General features: G+C 46.1%; 2 protein-coding genes and 1 long non-coding RNA gene across 5 annotated transcripts in view; 2 read left to right on the top strand and 1 right to left on the bottom strand.

Moving 5' to 3' along the window:
* Window positions 1–1,851: 1,851 nt before the first annotated feature.
* grxcr1a (glutaredoxin and cysteine rich domain containing 1 a) lies at window positions 1,852–3,903 on the bottom strand. Its single transcript, XM_084699096.1, has 4 exons — window positions 3,499–3,903; window positions 2,577–2,816; window positions 2,400–2,465; window positions 1,852–2,111 (listed from the first exon to the last, which is right to left on the bottom strand). The coding sequence occupies exons 1-4, from the start codon at window positions 3,901–3,903 to the stop codon at window positions 1,932–1,934; spliced, it is 891 nt and encodes a 296-aa protein (XP_084555222.1). The 3' UTR covers window positions 1,852–1,931.
* Window positions 3,904–9,290: 5,387 nt separating this feature from the next.
* atp8a1 (ATPase phospholipid transporting 8A1) overlaps window positions 9,291–26,061 on the top strand; it is an 87,035-nt gene continuing 70,264 nt past the window's right edge. For all 3 annotated transcript variants that reach the window (XR_014748401.1, XM_084692210.1, XM_084692209.1), the window contains exons 1-2: window positions 9,291–9,620; window positions 22,745–22,859. Coding sequence is in view for 2 of the 3 variants with exons in the window: in XM_084692210.1 (XP_084548336.1) it covers window positions 9,572–9,620; window positions 22,745–22,859 (164 nt within the window). In the remaining variant the exon portion in view is untranslated. The remainder of the gene's footprint in view (window positions 9,621–22,744; window positions 22,860–26,061) is intronic.
* On the top strand, window positions 12,476–13,197 carry LOC146302568 (uncharacterized). The gene is made up of 2 exons (XR_014748502.1): window positions 12,476–12,667; window positions 12,962–13,197. It is a non-coding gene; the product is annotated as an uncharacterized LOC146302568 (long non-coding RNA).

The raw sequence follows: 26,061 nt of genomic DNA, 5'->3' as shown, positions 1-26,061 counted from the left end.
CTATCGTTTTTAGTGCCTCTGTGAATATGAAATAACTGTACAGGTAGGCCGTTAGATGGTGCCGTTGCAAGGATAAGACGTTGTACACGCTGACGTCAATAAAAACAGTCATTTCCAACCAGCCTGCGCATTGACCAACCGTTGAGGAACATCACGTACAGCATCGCACCCGAACCGTTCCAGACAAAATCGACTGAAATTATTGTTCGTCATGGCAGAGAACCTCAAGAAAAAGGACATACTTCGTTTCAGGTTTTTTAATATTACATGTTGTGTAACACATTTTTGTGTTTAGAGCGCGACACTGTCATTTCTCGTCATACCATTCCCAAGTCAATTGTACGGCTGCCCATCTTGTCGTTTTCTTTCATGTGTCACTTTCTCCTTTCGTCACACTTGCGTTTGCCTAATTAACAGATTCATGAGTGATAATTTACGTCTGACTTAATACCCATGTGTCGATGGGGCGCTCTTAAACCAGGAGATATGAATCACAACATTTTCTGTTTTGCACCTGCGTTGAATAGACCTAATTTGCACATCACATGCAGTTACATCGTTAAACTGCGCTGTTTACGAAATAACATGTCATTTACAATGTTGTCCATTACAGTGTACCGTTTGTGTTAATTGAATACATGTTCTCTGGTCGCTGTTGTCCAAGATGGGGGCGCAATATACCGTTACAGGCTTGTTGGGTTCTCAAATCCATGAAGCCACCCCCTCCGCTCCTCCTAGACCACCAAAAGCATCAACCATTTGTACATCAATCGTACCTTTTTGTTTGCAAACGGACATCTCAAGTTGGCATTGCAGGGTGAATACTTTTGAGATTAAAAGCAACCGACGCATATTTGCTCTATGCTTTTAGCCTCTTTACAGTGCTGCCTTGTAGAATCATGTTCAAGCAGCATTGTACAGGGCTATGACAGCATAGAGATCTCTTCCACAGTGACATTCCCTTCTCTCTGAATGCGACCCAATGAATGACATCATCCAGTGGGTTGTCATGCTTGCATACAGTGGACATGAAAGTGAATTACTCATGTGTATCCTGCCACAGTTTATCTCGAATAGCATCTAAAATTTCAGACACATTTTCAAGACACTGCGAAGATATTGATTTCCAGTTGAAGTACTCTGGCTTGAATAATTTAATTGTAACCCAACTAGGTTAAAATTTGCTGTAGGTAAGATGTATAATTGAAATCAGTTCTATTCACTATGCTCAAAATATAGTGAATCAGTTCTATTCAAAATACAGTTAATAACTCATTAATAATTATGCCTCCAAAATATCTGTGCATCATCTTTTGATAATACAATAAAAATAAAAACATGTTTTACTTCACTGTCTATGGCTATAATTGTGGGTTGGTAATCTCTTTAGAGAAATTACATGTTATGATGACTGCTCAAAAACAATGTGTTAGGCCCACCATTAAGGTAAAAGGCCTAGCTTGGCACAACAAGGATACAGTGTACTTTCCCTTTCCCACCTCACTGCACTCGGATTAGTGTTGGAAGCATGGTTGGTTAAGGAGACACCTTGGTGTTAATTATCTAACAAGGTTACGGTCATTGGAGGTCAGCTTACTCCACCGCTACACAGTTGCGCATATCAGTGATTGTATTGCAACTCAGTCCTCTATCGTGCCCAGCTGTGGCTGAGGTACTGTTTAAAAGCATAGGTCTTCTGAAGTTCTTGTAAAACAGCAGAACATGTCTCTGGAAGTTTTGCATGCCAGATCATAGATATCATAGATGATTCCAGTTCAATGATTCACATTTTCTTACAAATGCAGTTTTATTGATAATAATAAATCCCCATGGAGGAAAAAGCCATGGTTTTTCTAGAACAGATCTTAGATACAGGCTGATGTTTGGCCAAAGAAGACCTGGGGGTTGTTGGGGTCAGGCACTTGAAGTCCTCATTGGCTGCAGCTCAGACAGGGTTGCAGGCCATTCTCATTGCACGAAGTGCACTTGAGGGCTTTGAAGGAGTCAGTGAAGCAGTTGCGGAACACAGACATCTTGCTGCCATGGCACATCGGGCACGGGACAAAGGCAAAACCCCCACAGCTCTGGCACGTGTGGGGCTGCTGCACCCTCTGGGGAAACACATCAACAGTCAGGCTGCCGGCTGGTTTGGAGACTAATTAGAATAAAACTAAATTCTTGCAGACAAAGCCTTGGTAGCTTTGAAGACAGGGTTTTGTGGTGCAGTATATAGATTTTATACCTTTGCGCTGAATTAGCTTTGTATAGTAATTCCTAATTTAGCTGACTGAACCATATGACCACCATATCGTTACATTTTTCCAAACCAAAACGTAATTTAAAGAATCTGGACAACAAAAACAAAAATGTGTGGACTGTTGATTGGTAAACATAAATACCTCAATCTTTGTTAGAAGGTCTTGAAGTTCTCCTGATTCATTCATATCCAGTATCTTCTCAGCACCCTGCAACATAGTCAGCCATAGTGTCAATACTCCACTTGTTTTCTGAGATTAGATCAAGTTCATTGATCTGGAGCATTTTAATTAGGTAGGTAAGTATATTAGGACACTAACCCCAAGATAGTGTCCATCGATGAACACAACTGGTAATGAGGGAGGTTCTCCTACTCTCTTGCATCGTTCCTCTAAGTCCTTCCCATAATCACTGTCCAAGGCGATGTTCTTCTCCACAAACTTGACCCTGTGGTTTTGGAAGATCTTTCGGACCAACTCACAACGCTCAAAAGTGGTCCTTACAACACGAAAGCTTGTGGTGTATATCACTATCCTGCCAAACTCCACTGTCAGGGTAGACTGTTGGGAGGAATTACAATGTTTCACTTGTCAAAAAGAATAACAAAACTTCAATACATATGACATTTGAGTCATAGGTTTCTTTCACATTTTTCTCAGTATAAACCCAACACTGCAGTGCTGTGTGACGGCACCGTTGAGTATCTCAGGTAATCCTACTTGACACCTGCCAAGATCTTGTATCCTGTCACTGCGTTAGGCTATTTTATAGTGAGATATATTTCTGTATATTATGCACCCACACAATCATTTCCCCTCATACTACTTGTTGCTTCAGAATAAATATACTTCATTATGAAAAGAGCCTAGAAAGCGTAGTCCTAAGAATTAAGTAACCTGATTAGCCTTTCTCGAAACACTTAACGGAATGCATCATTAAACTTTAATTGTCCGGTGACCTTGTACTCTTTTGTGTTCATTTGTCCATGTCCTGATGAAAGTACATGTACCAGTAAAAGACAATGAAAGGCCTTAACCTCACACAAAAATTAACAGATCATGATGAAACATTTTCCAATATTATAGTGAAACTCTTTAGGCTACAGGTTACAAAAGAAATGCATGTTTCTACATGATACCATATACAATTAATCCTATATCTAACAATTTGGAAAGGAAATAAAAATGAAATGCACCAAAGACATACAGTGTATGACACCATGTCATCCCCAAGTATACTTACTCCTTTATCATTTGGAAGGTTCTCAAACAGTACTTGACCTGCACTGACTTTGTGCTTGACTCCCCTCACAGTCCCATTTTTGCTGAGGATGTTGACACGCTTAGTGCTGAACACTCTGTCTTTTGAGGCACCTACATACATGAGCAGATCGTCCGGCTCACTCTCACTGTCGTCCAGCTCTGACCCCAGAAACCCATACAGGTGTCCGTTAGCATCTCCGCTAGTGGAAGGGGTGCTAGCGCGGTCTGCGTCCGAGCTGCTGGTGCAGTCAGAATCTAACGAGTCAGAAGGCCCTTCATCCTTGAAAATCTCCTTCAACACTCGGCCACTATTGCCCGAAGCCACGCGGAACCGCACCCGCTTTTGTGGCTTCTCCTCTCCTGCTGCCACCACTGTCCCCTCCATCGCAAAACAAGTAGTAGATTACATTGTCCAGAACACTCGCTGTCCTGTCTCTCATTCAAAGCTGAGCTTGAGCCCCAGACAAACTCTTTTTTTCCTCATGGATTACTAAGAGTGTAATCCTCACAGTTTGAACAGTTCTAAAAAGGACGGGAAGTTAAGCTGTCTTACAGTCAGACTCACACAACTGGTAAATAATGCATTCATTTCTACCATGGTAACTGAGATAACCAACCTCCAGTAAATGGATAGGACTGGTTGAATTATTCATCACACTTTTTTCAGAAGCTTTCATTGAATAGCTTTAAACGAATGGGTCAACAATTTGTGTGGAAGAATCAAACAACAAGATGTCTCTTCCCCCTTATAAGAATGGATTAGTAAAACAATTTAAGCACAGTAAGAGGAAGTAGGCCTACTGTGAGTCAAAACAAATTTATGACCCCAAGTAGTTTTGGCCTTGCCCAACAAAAGTCAACTCGGGTAACTACTAGTAACTCTGCCTAGCTGACTTCTTTCAAGTTTGGCTTCTTAATTAGATTAGATAGGTAATTTGCCCTTTTGGGGAACACATTGATCACAGGCCATGTATTTATTATACAACAACACTGTTTTCTGTAACTTCTCAAAGCCAGCTTGTTTCCAGACATGTGTAAGGACGTTGTGCCATTCTCAGAACAATGTTATCACGATTTACATACACTTGCTCATCGTGAATAAAGCAATGACCAAAAGGGGTTGTTAATCCTTTGTTATCATTGGTCCACACACTTCCTCCTTCCTTTGACACTCAGGTAAAGCGAGGCTGCTATTTCACTCAACACAAAGGTAGGTAAGGCAGGTGTTCACTGCGCACCTTTCATCTACAGAAGTAGACCAGACCATATAATGTGTCATAGCCACACAATGCAACACTGTCACTGAGACACCTCACCTCGTTACTGTGTCACAGATGATGAAGAGTATGCCGGCAAAGGTAACACATCAGGTACAGAAATGATAGCACCAGAGGCAAAGATGACCTTCCCTCTCTGGCCTCTCCATCTCTGCTTGTTGCCATGACGGCTGATTAGGAGAGATAAGACAAGGAGGACAGCCTAATGTCTCACCCTAAGATTTACTGGCACACTCCCCAAGTCCCAATAATGTGTTTCTGGCTCTGGTGCCAACTTCCATTGATCCACAGTAACCCTTGTTGTCTCTTGTACATTGGTGTTTGAGGCAATAAGACCATGTATTATGAGTGGAGTCATTGCACATTAATGCCACTCAAGGACAAATGTAAAGTGGCTAAATGCCAATAAGAACACCAAGTCTCTTTAAAGGATTGAAGCCCACATGGGGTGAACTGGACTGTCAAGAACTGCACTGCTGTGTTGGACAGGTGAGCTTAGGAAGCAGCAGGTGTTGTTATTGTGCCTTAAGATAAACCTTAATGTCCTGTTTGCTTGGGCTTAGAGTAGTATGGTATTAGTTATACATGTAAATCAAACTATTTAACTTTGCATTAAGTGCCCTATCTCTCTCATCAGAATGGTCCGTTTGAGCTTACCAGGACTTTGTTAGGGTGCTACAATGCAAACAGACAATGGGTTGAAGGAGTGCAGTGGATTTGACAGTACAATATGCCTTCCTTAGATTCAAGATATACATAATGTCCACTAGATGAGTAAAGAGACTAATAAACTGACCACTTAAACATCCTCACAGACATGAATTCCAAAACATGTGATGGTGACAGTTGTGACTCATCAATGGTGCTGTAGTCTAGCTAGTCCCCCTCAACAGACTTTACAGAAACCATTCATATACAGTCTATAATGATTTTCTTAGTGCTGTTTGATTCATAGTTATTTCTCATGCATGCAGACAATTGTATGCTGATGACCAGAGACTGTATGAGAATGTGTGTAAAATGTTTCTAACACAATAATTTTCATTAGGATAATTGAACGTTATATCATGTTCAATCTTGCACTAATTAAGATAGAAACACAGTTTCCATGCAACTAAGAAACTAAGGTCAACTAAGGTCATGCTTGCGTATAGTCAGTAAGCCAGCAATTTTGCGTCATCTTTGTTCTCATGACAGAGATGACATTAGACATTTCTTCACATTATCAAACTATTTTTTTTATCATGACCATTTTCTTCAGCCTGTTTGATAACATAACAATGTCCACTAGGGGGCAGACTACAATTAAATTTCCAGTGAACTGCCATGTAGCCCTATCACTCCCACAGGGCGGGAGACAAAGACTGATGGCTTTATTGACACAAGCCCTTCTTAGCCAAGCCTTGGGGGCCTGGACCAGAGATCAATATCCCTCAACAGGAAAGTCATTGACACTCACTGAACATGAACCAGAGAACTGTATATCTGCCAGACATCTTCTGAGTGAATCCAACACAATTGGATCCTGCAATGCAGGTCATGGCTCCTGTGCCATGACATTTTATTCTATGTTTCCTCTCAGGTCCTTTTGGGTTTAGGATCTTCAGATTATGTATTTTTTCATTTGGGATACATTAGTTCAGCCTAGCTCTTTCTATGTAGGGTAGTTCCTTATCTGATAAAGAGAAGAACTGTGAAATTAGAAAGGAGCAACTGAAAAACGTGTACCAAAGAGGATGCTGGGCTGCCTTTTACATCACCAATCAATGCCTTTTAATACAGAACATTATAACAAATTATGAATCTGTTATAATGGCACATGAAAGACCGATCATTGTGAAGCAAATAAAAGGGGTTTGAGTAAACATTTTGGTGAGGTTGGCTACCAAAAATTAATGTAGATAAGTGCAATATATCACAACGCAAAAGCACTTTGGCTTTGGTTTGTGTGTTCAGATGTAAAATTCCTTGGTTTCCTGGGCTGAGGTCAGTCTTGTTGATTTGTCAAACAAAGGACCTATTGACTATAGCTCCAGGCAAAGATAATTGCAGGTCCCATAGCAAAAAGAAAAGGCAGTAATAATTAAACAAGACTGTTCGATGAAAGACTGTGCTCATTTTCTGCTTTAGCCCCACCTGTCATTACTTTAACATAACGGTGCACTAATGATTACAGCTTTACAGGATCTGATAGAACAAAGACTGTGAAGAACTATACTGAAAACCTGTTCACATCACTTAAGGATGTATTGGAGAGTAGGTTAATCTGTCCCTGCCAAAATACTCTACATGGCTTTCAGATCAAACAGTAGATCAGGCACATTCTGAGTTGCCTCACGGCCAAAGAAGAGAACATTTGTAATCAGCAAACTTTGACCTTACCCTCTGAGTCTGATATAGATTTAAAGCACATGCCACACAGCTATCCACTGACTTGGTGAGTGGCCCTGTTCCCATGACTGATTCTGGAAATACACATGCCTCTGTCTTATCCAGAACACAAACTGTGACCCTGATAGCTGCTTGGCCACTGTGTGATATTCCAGGGGAAGTGAAGAATACAGGATTGTTTCTGCGTTTCTGCTTTCTGTAAAACTGTAATCAGTTGTTGTTATTACTGAATGGAAAAACAAATATGAGGGACCTTTGTTAATTTAATAGTTGCATGATTATTAACATTGTCTTTTATTTATGTTACCGTACATCAAATATGAATTCTGGAAATAGAAATATTTCCTCTGTAATGGATTGAAAAGCGTTGTGCTTGTGTCAGAAGTGACTACATCAACATCTGTTTTTGTTGTTCCTTATCAAAAGTGTTCTAAATCAAAATCCTTTTCAAATTAAAGTTTATTTTGTTGTTTATGACATATTCTGATCTAAATTATTTATTTTGATAAACCATTCAAATGGGCATTGTTATTAAGCCATAATTACATTGATAAAAAGCACACAGATTTATAAATTCACACTGTTTTGACAGGGAGAAGAGGAGTAGGAGGGTGGGTGAGGCATTATTTAGACTGATATGCACTGAAACATGAAACCACCGCACACACAATTGAGGAGGCAGGCTTCTTGTCACTGTTGCCAAGCAACCTCAGGAGCCATAGACCCAAATCCCCATGGTGGCGTGCCGCGTGCTGATGTTGAATTAGGTAGAAAGAACATCTTTGGAAGAGAACTGTCTCCAGAATGCTCTTTAACGCCTGCTCAAGTACTAAATGTATATGCATGTCCAAGAGATCTTATACTTGATGTGCATGCATTTTCATTATGACTATTCCCTTTAAGTTCATTACCATGCATTAGCCCATTTCTTTAAGAGGCAGATATGTCTGGGTGATATTATAATGAACCCATATGGGATAAACATGCACAGTTTCATGCCAATGTATCAAAAGTCCATTCATTTTTACTATTTGTTCACACTTGCTGCATTGCTCAGCCCTCAAGAGATCCATGCTGGTCTGCTAAGTTTATCTTCCCCCACCCAAACATGGTTTCTTAGATCAGTGGGTTAACAGGAGGAAGCTATGTGTATACCGTGTATACCATATACAGTACTCTGCTAATATACTAATAATGAATATGATCATGTTTCATGGTTTACGTAATACAGAATACAGAGAATACTCCAAGAAACTCATTTTCCATTTGCAGATAATGCAGGTTTCACTCTAATGTCATTGTTTACTGCAAAGCATTGTGAGGGCTGTCGATATCTATAATATTGTTTATGATGGAGACGGTTAGGTGAGGTTACATCTGAAAGGGTTTAAGTTGTAGACTAGTCTATACGTCTTCATGGATTAGATTTTAAGCATCTCTCTAGACAATAATCACATAATAACATAGGATACTGATGCTGCTATCATTCTTATTCGTACTGGTTTAATCGGAGGTGGAGAGTGTAACTGCACTACGGATTTTATTCTCAGTAATGTATGACACGCATCGGTGGTTCTTTCAATATCGCCTTTTCAGAGAGCACCATTCGGTATCCTAAAAACAATTAAGAAAACCTTGTAAAAACAGCCGAGATTGTGCAATTTGGGACCAGTTGGTGAACCTACAGTACAGACCGGTCTGCACAGTGTATATTTATGAATAAAATAAGTCAATTTAAACACTTAACGTACAAACAGTAACATAACAAAAACAGTGAGTCGTCATTTTTCTTCCAAGACCCCACCGCCACCACTTCAGGCGACGAACAAACTGCAGTGGGGAACCTCCACTGGACTGGTTTATTATCAGCTTGTCAGGGTAACACACCCTTACCATTTCCTTCGTTTTTAAAAGATATATCTATATGACCAATTAAAACCTTCAAATTTAACACGTTAATATTTACTTTTAGAATACTAAATACCACCACCAGTTATTTTGATACGAAACAAACAGATTATTATTTTCAAATGACCCGCCCACCCCTACTCTGCCAATGGTACACTCTATATTGTGAATCGTCCCTCAGTTCATGTGAGATCCGCTTTCGGTCCGTGTAATTTGTATGGAACGAGCGCCAATGTGCAAAGAGATGCGAGAGGAACCCATGAAGTCGTGAAGACTTGGTTTTGTCGTGATCAAATGAATGTGTATATCTCATGAACTCGGTTGTTGTTAAATATTAGGTTTCTGTCCGCATGAGAGAGGTTATCTCATTGAATGTAGAATTTGGTCCAGAAATTCCTAGACGGGAGAAAAGAGGCAAGACAGGAGCATTATAAAGCCGCTTTGACAGGTGCCATCGCTAGGCGCCTCAGTGGAGAGATGCCGCCGGTGCAGAGAACGATGTCCGATCTTCGCTCTCGTGCGGAGGGTGAGTACCTCACGGGTTTCGCAAGTACGGAAAATAATCACTGCGGTCACCAATAGAATATCTTCATTCTTCATGTTAAGTTCCATCTCCGAGTTAATATCTACAGCAAGACAGACAGTCCTTGAATAAGTACTCAGCAGTCTGCAGTAGATTAGCTAGCTAGCATGCTAGCTACATGTAAACGTACATTTTTGCTGTGTTCCAGGTTGACAGTTGCAGCCAGCTAGCTATGTTAGCGAGCTCACCAACTTCACCCGTTTGCTTTTTTAAGCTTGTGCATTTGTTACTGTTCCAACTGTCATCTTGTCTCAGACCTATGCCTAGCAATGCAATTGCTGTAGCTTGCTTAATAAAACCACTGTCTCATTCATTCTCAGTTTTTGACCTCCACTAACGTCATGCAAATAAAATAGGAAAGAGCAAGTTGCTTACTGTATTTAGTGTAATCGGTTACACAAATATTACAAAACTGGTCAGATCCGTAAAATTCCTGATGTTTTCATAAACATCACCGCTGTTTGTTTTGAGTCAGGGCCCAAAAAAATCCACTTATTGAAACGGAGCTAGCCAACCTATTACTTTCACTTCACATCCACACTCATTACATTCAATAAAATACGTGCCCTGTATCAGAAAGGTCAGGCGGATTGAATACACAAGGAGATCCGTTTACTTTAATCTACAGGTTGCTTGTCAATGAATGAACACAGGAACGCTGCACGGTTATACTCAGTTATGTGTTGGTGGCACATACTGTAGTATGTGTTTGATTGACTTAAGGGACATTATCAATATTGTACTACACTTTGTAGGCTTGCTGTTTGACTTAAAACCGCTGAATGTTTGACAATGAAGGGCGAAGCTATGATGGAAGTTTCGACGTCTGCCCGGGGCCAGTTGCAGCTGATTTCGATCGCAGTTTCCATTCTTTTGCACCGCCGTAGAAATACAACCATTCCCCAAATTAAACACCCATGTCGTTGTACTTGAAGGCCAACGTTTATTGTTATCACTGAACCGCAGAACAGTGTCATTATCTTAGGGAAACTTTTGTGTAGAAAAAGTCTTCCAAAACATGCCTGTCTGTAGAATCTGTTTTCTTCCAGCTACTCCTATGTTTTAAGCAGCTTTCTCATCACCTTAAGAAACGCGAAGCCTCCAAGATTATTATAAATCCAAGAATTACAGATGGCATTCAGATAGAACATGAGAAGTCTGTTGACCGTTGCTGTTGCAGCAGTCACAAGAATGAACACATGAATAATGCAGCCCTTGCTTGTGTTGTAACCCCAACCCCCCAACTACCACCCTACTCTGTCCAGTTACAAAGAGCAAACGTTTCACTTTCTACTTGGCAGTAGTTCCAACATTATCTTCTACCTTCCCTAGTGCTGTGGGAAAAGTATCCTATTTTTCTGCGCAAGCACTTCTTGGAATATTGGAATTGTTTAGTTTCAGTGTCAGGGGGGCCAGTGACATGTCTCAGTGGCACATGTTTTTGTCCCTGCCCGCTTGTGTTCTAATATTGTTCAGTTCCTCATCTCCTACAACACGCACACTCTCATCTTTACACCTACCCCACCCTGTCAGTTGGATTTTTTAATCACAGCACTCCATCAGGCGGATGTCACCAGAAAGGGCAGCCCCCTCTGCCAGGCTTACCACCTAATCCATCCATGGCCTGTCCTCCAGCCCACCGTGTAGCTCCGTGCACGCTCCCCAGTCTGCTCCCCCACGTGCCGCTCTGTCCCGCCCTCACCGCAGCCCTCACCCTGTCCAGATGCATGTTGCCAAAACAGCTTTATCTGGGCAAACTGGAGGCTTCGTAGGTGCTGTCAAAAGCCATCAGCATGTGTTTGGGATCTGATGTGACGCCGACGGGTTGTGTCATACCAGTTAGACCCTCGGAGATGGCTCTGTCTAGGTCTGTGGATGTAGCGGGTGCTTTCTTACAAATATGTCACCTGTATGCACTTCAGATATATAGTCAAGGTGGAGGTGATTCTTGATGAACACGAGGGCAAAGAGATGACAGGATGGATCTCGTCCAAGATCTTTGTTGTTTCCTCATGTGGCCTGGTTTGCAGTGTACAGGTCTGACCTGCCTGGCAGCTGAGGTGTCAGCATCCGAATGGTTGGTTTAGTTCTGCTACTTTTTCTTAGAATCAGATTATCTGTCACTATTTTCTGATTTGTTACAGGAAATGAAATGCTAATGGTTCATGGAAAATATCCTTTCTTTTGGTATTTGTGTCTCTCTATGTCTCTCTATGTCTCTCTCTCTCTTTTCCAAACACACACACACATGCAGTATATATGCCCTCGGTTATCTGATACAGGTATTAGATGGAAGTGAGATCCCTTCCTTCTCTTCTGTGTGTTCTCTTCCATGTGACTTCCTTGCTTAGCTGGTTAGGCCACTGGTAACAGCAGGGGAACAGGGTTTTCCTCTCTCACTGGATTGAGGGCTGCCCATGTGCCTGGCGGATCACCGGCTGATAATAATGTTCTACGAAAGCCCAACGTGCCACTAAATCCCCTGTCTGGGTCTGCCAGCGTGTCCTATCTAGCCTCCCCCGGGCCCCCCCCAGTCCCCCTGTGCCCCCCTATACTCGTCCCTGCCTCGCGCCACAGGGCATCTCCTTTTTCTATTTTCCACTTCATGTCCTGACTCCTGCCTTCCATCACTGGCCTCGAGCTAATATCCATTTCCCTCGTCTTCTCTTCTCCTTATATCAGCCCGGTGACTCCTGGAGTCCCAGAGTCAGGGTAGACAGCGGGCTGTTGTGATGCGGGGGTGGGTGGGGGGGCAGTGTGACAAGACGTGCACGTGCGGTTCCATTCCGTGATGGCACATGCAATCAAGGAAACGCTAGTTATTGATCAGAATGGAAGACGAAGGGGGCCTGCACAAGCCCACAGTCTCACACGTGCTGATGAAGGAGCCCCCATCCAGCCTCCTCTCTCATTCTCTTATCAGCTGTGTCCAAGGCAGTGCCATCAATGGAATGTCGTCATACAACCCCCAGGGTAATGGTTTTGTTCAGGTAAGCCTGAAGTCATGGTTAATAAGCTTTTGTTCAGTATGAAGCTTATTTATGAGCCCATTCCACATGGCAAACATAACCCACACAGAAAGGAATCAACACATATCAATTTCTCATAACGGGCTGGGCCAAACCCTAGCTCCGTAACTCAATAATGTGCTCTGTCTCAGAAACACTGAATTATTTAAAGAATCTGTATCAGAGACTTGGGCTATTGCTTTCTTTGGTTGGGGGAGGAGGGGGAGAGCACTTACAATATTCAGGTGATTTCGTGGGTTTGTATCTGTGTTGCAGATGCAAAGAAGCCAGCATATGGGCAGGGCTAATGTGGGGACATGCTGGGAGATGGTCAATACGATCCTGTCATGGCAGGACTGCAAGGTCAGATATAGAGGCGTCGACAGGCACTCCATGGGAAAGCAACACCATCAATGGTCAGGAAGCTGAAGCCATTGCCCTTGGCCCTGTGGCCTAATGCTTTTTACGACCTGGTGTTACGACAATAAAGCAGTTGTTGTTTCACTTCATGATATCCTTTGTTGCGTCTTTCTGCTTCTGTGTAGCCTTGGTTGATAAGGTTGTTTATTAATTGTTCTTGACAGTGTGCTGTGTGTTCAACCTGTAGCGTTGTTTGACAAAGGTGTGAGATCTGTCAGCTCAGCTCATGACCAAATGTAAAACCCCCAGTAGTAGGGCCAACTCTCTCAATGTGCCACAAACGGCCAGTGTCTCACTGGCTTATCATGCCTCTTTCATTCAGATTATTCATTGTTGGAGCAGGATGTCTGTATGTTTTAATGATGGCTTTAGGAAACTCATTAGAATACTTTCTAATACAGCTTCATCAAATGTGTGGCTATGGAAATAAGGAAAGTAAAGCTTGTCTCAACTGATGACGCATGATTTATGAATGAATCTTAAATATTTTACAAGAAGTGCCACATATGCACGTCTGTCTCCCTGGAGTGTGTGCTTAAGTGTGTTTTTCAAATGAAAGGTAAGTGTTTGTGAGGACCACTGACAGATATGAAGTTGTGACGTGGTACATTGACATGTTGGCAGTTCAGGTGGTATTAATATGGAGTCAAGTCTGAAAACCTCAGGTTTTGTTCATTTCAATGAGTCTGACATCTAAATCCAGATCTTAAGATGCTTCTGCTTTTAACCTTTAGACAAGGAGCTCATCTTAACTGCTTCTGCAGGTCCTTATGTTTCATAATAATGAACCTTGGCCTTGGCACTTCTAGTGCCCAAACTAACTAGATCTTAGGCCTTCAATATTTAGCAGGAGGCATGCGAGGGGAACATGGCTTTGTTGCCACGACAACGGTGAGCGAGTCGGTATTCGAACGTGAAGAGAAAAAAAAGAAAAGAAAAAAGATAAGTCTTTATTCCACTGCATTTAAATATACCTGGATCTCTGTCTTCTACGTTCAGCAAAATCCTTTGTTCGCATGCTTCCGATCATTTTGGAGCCTTGTTATGAACAAGGAGCCGTGAGGAATTGACGTGTGACACAATGGTGGGCCTCTCAGCCCGGCATTCACACAGTCTATTTTCTGCCCTTCCCCTTTATTAAAAGATGTGTAGCATGCCGCACGCCTCTCCCCCCTCCATCATTCATAAACTCCTATGCAGTGGAAAGGTCTCCCTCCCTGCTGATCCCACGCTAAGCTATGCCCCTGGTGTCACAACCCCCCAGACTCCAGCTGCTTGTTACAGACCAGCTCAGGGAACAACCCTCTGTTGTCTCATCCCGTGGAGAGACACACAACTGGCCTCTTGTTTTTGTTGTGAACACTAGTTACTGTGTTGTGATCCGCTAAGCGACTTACTGATGGAACCCGTTACGTTGCCCGTTGCCTTCCCTCACGGTTGTGGGTAGAGGTTGTGGAAAGAGACGTAGGTGGATATGAATAGATGACCTGGAATGTTCTGTGCCTACTGAAATATTTATCCACCTTGATGAATTATGGGTCATTTTTCACTGGTTGTCATGAGCTGATTGGACAACAGCTTCAGTGGATCTGGGTATAGAACACAGAGCCACTAAGCCATGGTCCTTGGAACTGATCAGATCACAATAAACCCTGGACCAAGAAACCAGATACCCCGGGTCAGGACCTGGCTTTAACGAGAGAGCCTCTCAAAGCAAATGACTCCGAAATGGACTCTCTAGCTACACAGAAATCCTGAATTGTTGTGTGCAATTTGAAATGGCCTCATATTTTCTACAGCTGTCAGAGCCTAGTCATTTCAGTGGATTCTTCACTGTGTCAATCTGCATTATGATGCACATCTCATTGTGGTGACTGTCTGTCTCCTCTCTGCTCTCATTTAGCTGTTCATGTTAGATCAATGGCAGTAGCCCAGAGCTGTTTTTCTTCTCTTTGTTGAATGAATGGTCAGAGAGCCTAGCTGGCAAAACCATATGCCTCCAGTGTACTGTTATCGATCTGCCCATGAAGCTCTCGGCTTCATTCGAGCGGGGGGACTGGGCCCTGCTCGGGCCCTGTTCTCTAGGATATATAGTCCTCTTTCTACCTGTTTAGGTACCTCCAGAGAAACCCCAGGGGTCGAGTGACATTTGAAAGCAATTATGTGTCTACTATTTAAATGTCTATGCTCGTCATGGTGGCCTACCTGGAATCAATGGCGGAAAGCGATAGTGATGTCATAAGGGTTTGGCTATTGACTGGAAAAGCCATAAACTGCAGCATGCTACAGTATTTTTGATGACTCTGTTTGGATCAGGAGAGGGTAAACAGGCAGAATGGACTCATTAAAGATGGGTATGATAATGATGTCTGGGCTCTGAGTTTGAGCTGTAAAGGCCATGACTCAGCTGATAACAGAACAGCCTCTATCTTTACTGTGGCAGTTGAACGTCAGGGAAGGTGTTGTGTACTGATAGCTATTCACCTCTTAAAGGAGCCATGGGCCATTGTTTTAGTTATGTAGGTATTTATTGGTTCCTTTACCTGCGGGGAGCGTGGGTCATGGTAGGGCGTGCAGTCGTTTTAGGATCAACTCGCTCATGTTTCTGTCATGCTGCCACCAAATGCATTTCATCTTCCTACTGGTGACAGTCATGCAGTAATAATCCGTCAGCCCTGCCCACCCTCCACGCCAAAACATTACTCTTCTGACTATTCCTGTCATAAATCTACAGACTGGAATTAACCTGCTGTATCTACTGACCTGCACCCACACAGACTTTTGTGTAGACTTACTATTACTGTCTACAATATTAATCCTAATGCATGAGACAAACTCTCAACTCAACCTTACTATTATATTTAGTTTTCAAACTCCTCTGTGTTATAGAGTGAAAGTGTTACGTTTATGAGGCAATTCCCTAACCTGTCAGACATACAAGAAGGAGGTTATCCTGTTGACTGATGTCTGTTCAGTGGTTGTTCTTCATAAACTTGTTTTTCTGTAATAGGAGGAAGTCCAGCTCAGTGTTCAGCATATTGTTCAGTCTTCTGTTACTTGAAAGCTGCTGTCACTTTCTCACTTGTAACAGTAGCCTTGCGTTTGTTTCATCAGCCTTGACACGCGACGGTGTGCCAGCCATGTAAAAAGATCAGGTGTTTTCTGACTGAACTACACTTATTTCCCCCCCCCCCCACCCCTCCTTTTTTTGCCTCAAACATTTCAGCTCGAGAGCTACGCAGAAAGGATTTCCCATGCCTGTTGGTTCCAGAGTATTTGTGCAACAGAGCACAGTCTGAGGAGAGGGCCGTGAGGGATGGAGACAGTGGGAGGAAGGGAGAGGCTCCTGCCAGTGCCAGGCAGTGCTGGGCTCCAGTTCTGTCCCTGGTGGGCACCCCCCCTCCCCAACCTATGCCCCCTTGTGCCCATTGTTCCGTCCTCCTGTCTGTTGGCTGACACAAGCAATAATCCTGACAACTGGCCGGCGTCCAAACTCATTACGCCACTTGCCCACATTGATCCCTCCCCCTGAGGCTTCCCCTCCAGAGCAGGACGTCCACTTCTGCTCCCTCCCTCCCTCCCTCCCTCCCTCCCTCCCTCCCTCCCTCCCTCCCTCCCTCCCTCCCTCCCTCCCTCCCTCCCTCCCTCCCTCCCTCCCTCCCTCCCTCCCTCCCTCCCTCCCTCCCTCCCTCCCTCCCTCCCTCCCTCCCTCCCTCCCTCCCTCCCTCCCTCCCTCCCTCCCTCCCTCCCTCCCTCCCTCCCTCCCTCCCTCCCTCCCTCCCTCCCTCCCTCCCTCAGCCCATCCACCGAGCCAAACCAAACTGTAGGTGGGCAACACAGTGGTCTACACTGTTGTACATGGTAGTTTACTTACTCAAACCCATTAAGAGGCAGATGAGAAAAGGTGAGGTGGAGGAGAGGAGGACGGCCATCGACCCTTGTTCTCCGTCCACCTCTCCCTCCATCTCCCTCTGTCTCTATGGGTGTCTGGGTGCTAGTGAGCCGTGACCTGCCTGCGGTTAATGAAATTAACACAGAGCTGCTGCCTCTGGGGAATACTAAGAGCAGCTTCCTGTGAGATGTGTCTGAGCTCTTATCCACACAATGTCTTTGGATAAGACTGCGCAAACACAATGGGGACATGGACCCTGTAAAAGTCTCTTTAAGGGAAAGTGGGGAAAGGCTATTTTGATGCTGGACATCTCCTCCTCCCCCTCCCAGCCTCGGCCTTCCTGACGGGGCAGGAGGATGGGATGATGTGTGCTGACTGAATGCTCATTTCGAATTTGGGCCAGGGACTTACTTATTATTGGGAATTATACAACTATGTTTGCTATTTTGCTCCACTATGTGATACTTTCATGTTACAAACAAATGTCTCTAGAGGCTTCCTGGGAAAAAAAAGAATTGCTTCCTGATATGCATTGTTTTGTCTGTCTGGGTGCAGAAAAAAATTCCAAGTTTTTATGCGGACCCACAATTTTTTGCAGCAAGCTATCTAAATGGCAACACAACAGCCGATAGCAATCAGTTTAAAAATAGCCTTGATCGGTCCAGATACCCTTCCTTGAGATCAGATGAGGACATCCCTACTCTCGTCTCAGGTTAGACTGTTTAGCCACATTACAGAACCAAGGGTCAACGGAAAGATTTATTGGTTTACCTGAACATCGGCCTGTCTAAGCTTTAAGTCTGTCACAGTGAAGAAGTGATGAACCTTCTGACCAAAGACATCAACAGACTTGATCCATCATGAACTACAACCTCCCAGTGTTCCAAACGGTATTCTTATGTAGCAACACTAACATATTGACGGATCTACACATCTTCAGGTCCTACTTTGGCACTGTTGGATGTTTCATATTTCAGACTACAGATAAGTTCTCCTCAAACTCTCATTTCCATCTCCCGGATGTCAGACTCACTGGATGGAGAGCTGGAGAGGCTAAGTTTAGCCGTAGCATCAAGCGGACGGTACTGGTGCAGTGCACCACCTGGTCTACTCCAGCGCCGCCCCCCACTGTGTGGGTTCACTCACAGCGCAGAGACGCTCCATCCATCACTGCTGCTCAGCTCCATCTCTCCGCCCGCTATCCCTCCAGCCATATGCTGCACTCATCAATTATGCCAACGCATTCTCATTTGTGAGCTCCTGGACATGTGCCGTTATTCCTCATCAACACTTTATTGGTGGGGAAATACATAGGTGTCGTCCAAATGGTAAACCTATGTTTGACGTGCCACCGTCATGTGACTTGCGCCTGTTTTGTTGATTTTTGTTCAATCTTCTCACCTGGGGGGATAATCCAGAATCAGGTGATGCAACATAATCAGGTGAGTTAACCCACCAGCTTATTCACACTGGTGCAGCAACCTACTGGCAATGTTTCTCCAACGCTGGGTGTCAGCTGGGGAGTTAACTTACCCGGGCATGTCTCATAACCTGCTTTCTGGAATACCCCGCTCTCAGATGCAGCCGAGCACGATTTGTGCGACTAAGTAGCTGCAGGGAATGTCTTGCAGGTGTATCGCCCGCTTACCTAGCTCGGCGTCATTTGAATCAGCAGGTCGCCCCTTCAGTTTGAGTCAATGTCCTTTCCCTGACTTCCAGCGCACGCTGTCACTGTGTCTCGGGCAGCTGTCTGTCCCGTGATTCTCCTGTGGTGACCTACCTGTGACGCTAAGACAACGTGATGGATCATCTTAAAGAAACGCAATCCTTATCATGAAGTTCAAGAGGCCTTCCGTGATCCTTAGCGAACACAGCTTTCCTTACACACGCTGCTGAGGAGCAGGCTGGTTAGTTCATCGAGGCATTCCTCAAAGGTAGTTCTACCAAGCCTGCGTGAACCTTCTCATTATTGTACCAGGAATAACATCTGTTCCTGAACAGGAGACGGAATGTTTTTTCAAGTATTCCTGTGTAAAGAGCTCTCTCCTTGGAAGGGAGGAATGTTTGTGGGCCGTCAGTTTACCTCTGAATGTACTGCAGCCTTAGTGTCTATATCGGGCAACAAATCCCTTACTGCTACGCACATGGGATAATCACCGGCATCATGCTAGCAAGTTTCTCTACTTAAGCAGTAGGCACCACTCCCTAAGCCCCAGTCACTGCCTGGAACCCCCCTCTCGACTCCACACTAATCCAATAAGCCACCCATCCTGTCCTGTTATCTGGGTGGGCCGTTGCGTAACAGGGTAGGGAAAGCCAAGCTGTGTGACCCCCGGTGACCAGAGGACTGCAGAGGATGGAGGTGGTGGTGGGGGCGGGGGGGTTGGGTTATTTTAAGCCCCCGACACATGCCAAGAGAGAAATGTGAGGCAAGAGAGTGTAAGTGAGAGAGACAGAACTCTCTTTGTTAATCCCCTCCCTTCAATAATGGCCCATGTGGGTAACGAAAGTGACAAGATATGTCGTTAAAGATGAGGAGGTTTGCGTGACACGGGTCGGGTGTGAGGGGGAGGGGGAAAGGGGAGAAGGGACGACGGAAAGATGGAAAGAAGAGGGGCGGTGATACTTGCTTTGATATCTGTGTCAGACTTCCAGTCTATTTCCTCTAGAGCTGACCAAGAAAAGGGCGGGGGGGGGGGGGGTGATGATGGGAAGAGAGAGAGAGAGAGAGAGAGAGAGAGAGAGGAGTGGGGGGGGCGGGTGGTCGGGTGGATGCATTGCAAACGGAGCTTGAGGGCTTTGATTGCAGCGCCGCATGACACTGCGGGTTGGTGTTGGTGTTGTTGTTGTTTTTAGCTGGCGTCCCCCGTCACCTCCTCCCTGCCCCCTCTCCTCCTCCCTGCCCCCCTCTCCTCCTTCCTCCTGGTCCACATTTAATCCCCAGAATTCCATTTACAGCCACACTGCTCAGTGTTGTTGCTACATTCCGCTAGTGACGCCCCCACCTCACGCATGACTGGAAAGCCGATCCCCCAACCAATTGGACACACACACACACACAGGGGAACCCGAGAGCCTGGGAATATTTTCAACGTCACACTGAGTTGCGTATGGCTGTGGTCTCTGCAATCCTCGGAACAAATCTAGCTCTGAAAATGACTAACATCACTCACCTCACTCCACCCTTACGCCTTAAACCCAACTTTTTTCACATTTTCATGTAGAAATCCTTATCCTCTTTATGTTGAGCATTGAATCAGTCCGTCGCTGGGCTGTGGGTTGACACTAACGCCGGGGTAAGTGGCCAGCTTAGTGCCACTACAGCGGGCAGAACTTGGCCCCCCTCACCTAGGGGGCAGTACATCCTCTCACCCTGGGGCTGCATCCCCTTCAACCCACGGGTCTTCAGAGAGGGAGGGGTGTGGGGGAGGAGGAGGGGGGAAGGGGGTGGGGCTAGTGTGATTCCCCCTCTCCCCGGCTCCTCTCACATGGGAGCCCAGCTGCCCCTGTGGGTTCCACTCCGCTGGCTGCTGTCAGCCGCTGGAGTGCCGAGTGGAGGAGCTCAGGTCGTGTTCAGGGGAACCCCCCCTTATCTCTGTCTGGGCTGGGACGGGACTTCCGAGACATCCATAATCCTTAAAGCACTCTGCGCTGTTGACGCCTTCCTCCGCGTGATCATCCCTCCCTTTCTACCAGGCCTCATGTGCAGGCCTCATGTGCACTTAAAATCCCACACTGTGGATGACAAATGCTTGGGGGTCCCTGTACGGATGACAGGGCCAATTGCTTATCTTATCTCTTGCCGTAGTAATACAGAAGGAGAGTTTAAGTGAGAGCGGGACTACAGTTGACTACGGTGCCAAATGAGGTACATAATATATTTCGAATTCAGTGGGTAATTTAGCTCTGTGCTGGTCAGGAAGAGGAGACTTATTGGAGTGGATGTGTGAGAGTGTCCATATTGGACAGTATGACTCATGTTTTGGCTCCAGATACCTGATTAGATCATCTGAAAGCGAAAGGGAAATTTGAAGGCCGAGTGTACGTTCGAGGGCGTGAAGAAGGAGTAACTGTGGGCATCTGGTTACCCATGTTCGACATATTGGGAATCCGTAAAAAAACCAAACCAACAGCCCACACGTTTGCGCTCTGAGGGGCCGAGCAGCGCTCCACTCTGTGAGACACTACAGGGTCTCACAGCTGCCGGGGATCAGAGAGCCATGCAGGAGGTCCACACAGGAAGCTTTTGCAGCTCACTTCCTTTGGCCCGTCAGTGAGCCACACGAAGGAACCACACGCACGATGAGTCGAAGGCCAAAGGAAAACACGCTCGAGCGTGGCAATGGCTGCGACCACTTACGCACATGCAAGCTTTGTGGACCAGCCGACTGACCGAGCTATTGTGCTGCTCATCACAGCTAAAAAGCATTAGGGCCTATTATAAGTAGGCTACGAGATAGGAGTCTGTTGTCGTGGTTATTTCCAGGCAACGGTGTTTGAACATTGATTTCCTTTAGACAGCGAGGATATTTAGAAGGCTGATTCCTTTCTCTGCGCTAGTCTCGTTCTGGGAAGGATTTCTGTCTCTCTTACCTCTGCCCTGTTCCTGTCCTGTTTGGCCTTTGAGAACCCGCGTAGGCCAGCCTCCAGCCCTGACCTCACAGCAAACACCAGACACCACAGCGATCACACCGACGATAAGCCACCACCGCCAGCAGGAAATTCCAAACTCTCGACAGGAAATACCGTCTCTAATCACGGACGGTTTCCCAGCTGCAACGCAAAACCGGCACCGAGTTCTTTCGAAATGAAAAGTGTAATCTGAGCTTGGCAGGACTCTTAACGGGCACTTTGTTAGCCTGTTTCATTGGCCGTTGACTTTTTAATGCACTTCCAGTGTCCGGTCGTGGAGAAAGCAGATGTCAGTGCACTGTTTTTCCTTAGGTTTGTCTATGGAAACATTAAGCCCTACAGCAAACACGGCCTCGTAGGCAGTGTCACCTGCACACACACCTGTGAGCGTGTTGGTGGATCTGTGTGTTTGCCCAGTGTTGGCTGCAGTGAGATGCTAAGCAGCTAAGGAGATGTAGCTGATCCTCTTTAAGATGGATCCTAGTGTAGTCCCTCTCTCTGTGATGGAGCACGCCCTGGAAATAACACTGTCTGAGTGCTCCTGTCACCACATGCGCACACAAACACACCCCTTACACACACCATGAACACCCTCCACCAAACAAACACACACACACACACACTACGATGCCACCTGAGCCCTGCCCAGGATGGATCACCCTGTGAAAGCACACTGAGCCGTTTGCCCTTGACTAGGTCTCCTCCCTCACACAAGCCTCGTGTTCGACACCTAGACCTGTCTAGACGAAACTTGTCATACTTTCTCTCATTTTCTTTGTGACCTTAGGACGGTTTTGCACTAACTCGTGCCTTTGAGAAGTCCGAAAACTTTCATCCCGATGGCCTGTCTGTGTAGCCTCATCCCCAATTTAGAAGAGAGGGAGCTGTTGGAAAATCAATGTAAAGTACTGACTTGGGCATTTTACTGGGTTACTGAGAGTAAAGAGCCAATAGACAGCTTGCAGGGATGATTCATTTGAGATGGATGAAGGCATCAGTCAATATGAATGCAGAGAGAGACTATATCTACCTTCATTCTCCAATTCATATCTGGCCTGGGAGACGTTGCTTCAAGGTTGATATTTTCTGATGTGTATCTCTCCCTTTCTGTGCAGGCTATGAGAAGACAGAGGACACCACAGAGAAGATCTCATTAGCTGACCAGGAGGATGCTAGGCTGATATACCTCAACCAGCCACAGTTCACCAAGTTTTGCAGTAACCATGTCAGGTAAGGACTATATGGCTGCCTGCCAAGCGTTAGAACGACGTCACTTAAATGGAGTTTCCTGTGTATGATGACAGAAGACGCAACCAGCCTTAAACGGGGGAATGGTTTCCAATTATATGATCAAATCGGATCTGAATGTCATAAATAAACGTGAAGTGCCAACACAATTGGTGCAAGGGGCACTTAAATATTCCATGCATCATTTATAGGTTATTGATTCTGAGGCACACAGCCAACATCTCTGCACAATAACAGCATGGTCCGGATGAGGGGGCCAAACGAGGCCGATCGTGCAGCGTGGTTTTCAGGATCTCGTTTTCTTTTCCTTGTTCTTTCTTTCTTTCTTTCTTTCTTTCTTTTTCATTGGTTTCCTTTGTTTTGTGCATCCGTGAAATCGGAGATGCCGAAGGTGCCTGTGGGAGTGTGGGCTCCTGGTGCACCGTATGTCATCTCCAGATGAAGTCACAGACGCACTGCAGCACTTCACCACTCTACCTTCCACCTGGGCTGCCTTCTCACCGACACAGGGGGGAATGAGGTGGAGGAGGGGGATGAAGAGGCGGTAGGGGAAGAGGGAGGATGAGGGAGGAGGAGGGGGATGAGGGAGGAGGAGGGGGATGAGGGAGGAGGAGGTGGAGGAGGGGGATGAGGGGAGGGGAAGAGGGGAAGGAGGGGGATGAGGAGGAGGGGGATGAGGGGGATGAGGGAGGAGGAGGGGGATGAGGGAGGAGGAGGGGGATGAGGAGGCAGGAGGGGAAGAGGGGAAGGAGGGGATGAGGGAGGAAGAGGGGGATGAGGGAGGAGGAGGGGGATGAGGGAGGAGGAGGGGGATGAAGAGGCGGGAGGGGGATGAAGAGGCGGGAGGGGGATGAGGGGAAGGAGGGGGATGAGGAGGCGGGAGGGGAAGAGGGGATGGAGGGGGATGAGGAGGCGGGAGGGGAATGAGGAGGCGGGAGGGGAATGAGGGAGGAGGAGGGGGATGAGGGAGGGGGAGGAGGAGGAGGGGGAGGAGGGGAAGAGGGGCTAGAAGGAGGAGTTTTAGGTTAGAAGAGGGGGAGGTGGAGGAGTATGAGGGGTGGGTGTGTGGGGGGGGGGAAGGAGGACTGTGCTAAAGAAGGTGCTAAATGGAGGAGGCTAGGAAGAGCATCATAAAAAGAGAAGTAAAGGGGGATATAAATAACAAGCAACAACTATGACAGCTTACAACAACAGAGGCGCTGTTGCTGAGAATGCAGCAAAGTTCACAACATGGCAGGAAGTCGATACGTTCCAGTTTAAGCACTGCCTCTCTGATCTGTGAGGCCGGGATGAGGAAAGGGCAGGTAGACAGGACAGCAGCTCCTCTAGACTCACAGGTTGGTGTCTACCGCCTGGTGGGAAGGCATGGACCCTGGAGACCACAGGCAGCATGAAGTCCACATGAAGGCTAGGAATTAGAGTGAGTGGCTCCAAGACTCAGTCCAACACTGAAGTCCGAGCCTTCTCCCAGAGGTACATGAAGACGGGGAAGAACTAGAACTAGGGGCCCACGCCCAGATTTTCACATTATTATATTGGCTCCTCAGAAGGCACGTGCTGCTTTTCATCATGTTAACCCAGAACTTCTGTGGCTTCTGCCTCATCTTAGCCTCCCAATGCACAGCGAGTCTAAGGAAACTGCCTCTTATCTCCGACTATCCACGTATTACCTGATTTTTGGACCGGTTGCGGGAAAAAACCTGTAAACCATCTTTAGTCGTGAATGTTAGGGTGGCTTTTGTGTGATTGTGTTTGCTGACAAACACAAAGTCGAAGATGTCATCCTTGGCCGCAGAATGTCAGTGCTGTCGTGAGAAGAACATTTAACAATCCTTGGAATCTTTGTTCCTGCTGGAGAACACAAAGGACATGGCTTCTTCAAGTCATCCTTATATGTTATGTTATGCCAGGTGCTTGCGTTGTCTTGTCTTAAGAATTTCAGTGCCCAGTCTGACCTTGTGCTGTTCTGTGTACCTGACAAATAAAAGACTTGAACGTCCTCAAATCATCAGCTGAGCATCTTCTCCTTCCCTGACTCATCCCAGCGCCTACGCAGCTGGATACGCGAGGGTGCCCCAGTGCTGGGCCAGTCTGCACACTGGGTTGGCTCTCCACTATGCCCTCTCCCTCCTTCCTGGTGGTAGGAGATGGAAGCAGTTTTTAGCATTAAAAGGTCAGGTCTGGGCTGAGCGTCCTCTGTCAGGGGCTATTAGCGTTAGCATTCCTGCTGCATGAGCGGCTGGAGAAGTTTGCCTCCCCCTCTGTACACACGCACGCGCACACACAGATGCATGCGCACACACACACACATACATACATGCATTTATGCACTCACACACACACGCGTACATACATACATGCACGCACACACACACACACATACAATAAACGCATTCTCTCTCACACACACACACCTACTCACGTTCACAAACAGTACACAATAGACACACACACCCACTTTCACATGCACACAGCAAACAAGTAATGAAAAAGAAACACGTTCGCTCTGGCCGACCACTGTTTTCAGTGGAAGCAAGAATCGTCGTTAGCACGAGAGCCCGGGGCTAAGGTAAGGACTGGATGATGCTCTCCGTGCATTTTCTATTGAGGCCTAAATTGACCTCGTCCTCCTCCCATGCTAAGACGCTAGCTGTGACTCAGGGATGTAGGAGCGGTGCGGACCGCCTGGCATCGCTCTCTCCCCAACCACCTCCCGTCTCCGTGTTCCCCCATGCCTTGCTGCTCTGAGCAGGTTGTCACGCCAGTGCCACCCGGCACTATCACATCAACATCCTCTTCTGAAGGAGCACAAAGGGAGAACCCCAACTCTCTCACCAGCCCTTCGCTCAGCGCGTCATTTCTGAAGCCAGCATCGATGCTGTGCTTTTTCTCTCCCTCGGTGACCCTCGTGCCTGGCGTCTGTCGGTGTTGCCGGTCTGCCGGCCTGCTCACCACAGTGGCCTTGCAGCTGTGGTGTGCGTGGGAGATGCTCTTTACTCAGCTGCACTGCTTGTCAGAGCAGATCTGCTGTTGATGTCAGTGTGACACGGGCAGTGGTGGAGCGGGCTGGACCCACTCCTCTGCCAACACGAGTGGCGGGGCAAGCTGCCCTCCATTTGCCTGTCCATAAAGTGCCGACATCATGACTTTGTATGCAGCTCCTAGGAACAGGAGGACACGCACT

Source organism: Hypomesus nipponensis, chromosome 1 (assembly GCF_054491055.1).
Source record: "Hypomesus nipponensis isolate SF chromosome 1, ASM5449105v1, whole genome shotgun sequence".
NCBI classification, from domain to species: domain Eukaryota; kingdom Metazoa; phylum Chordata; class Actinopteri; order Osmeriformes; family Osmeridae; genus Hypomesus; species Hypomesus nipponensis.
This window is presented reverse-complemented; position numbering and strand designations above follow the sequence as displayed.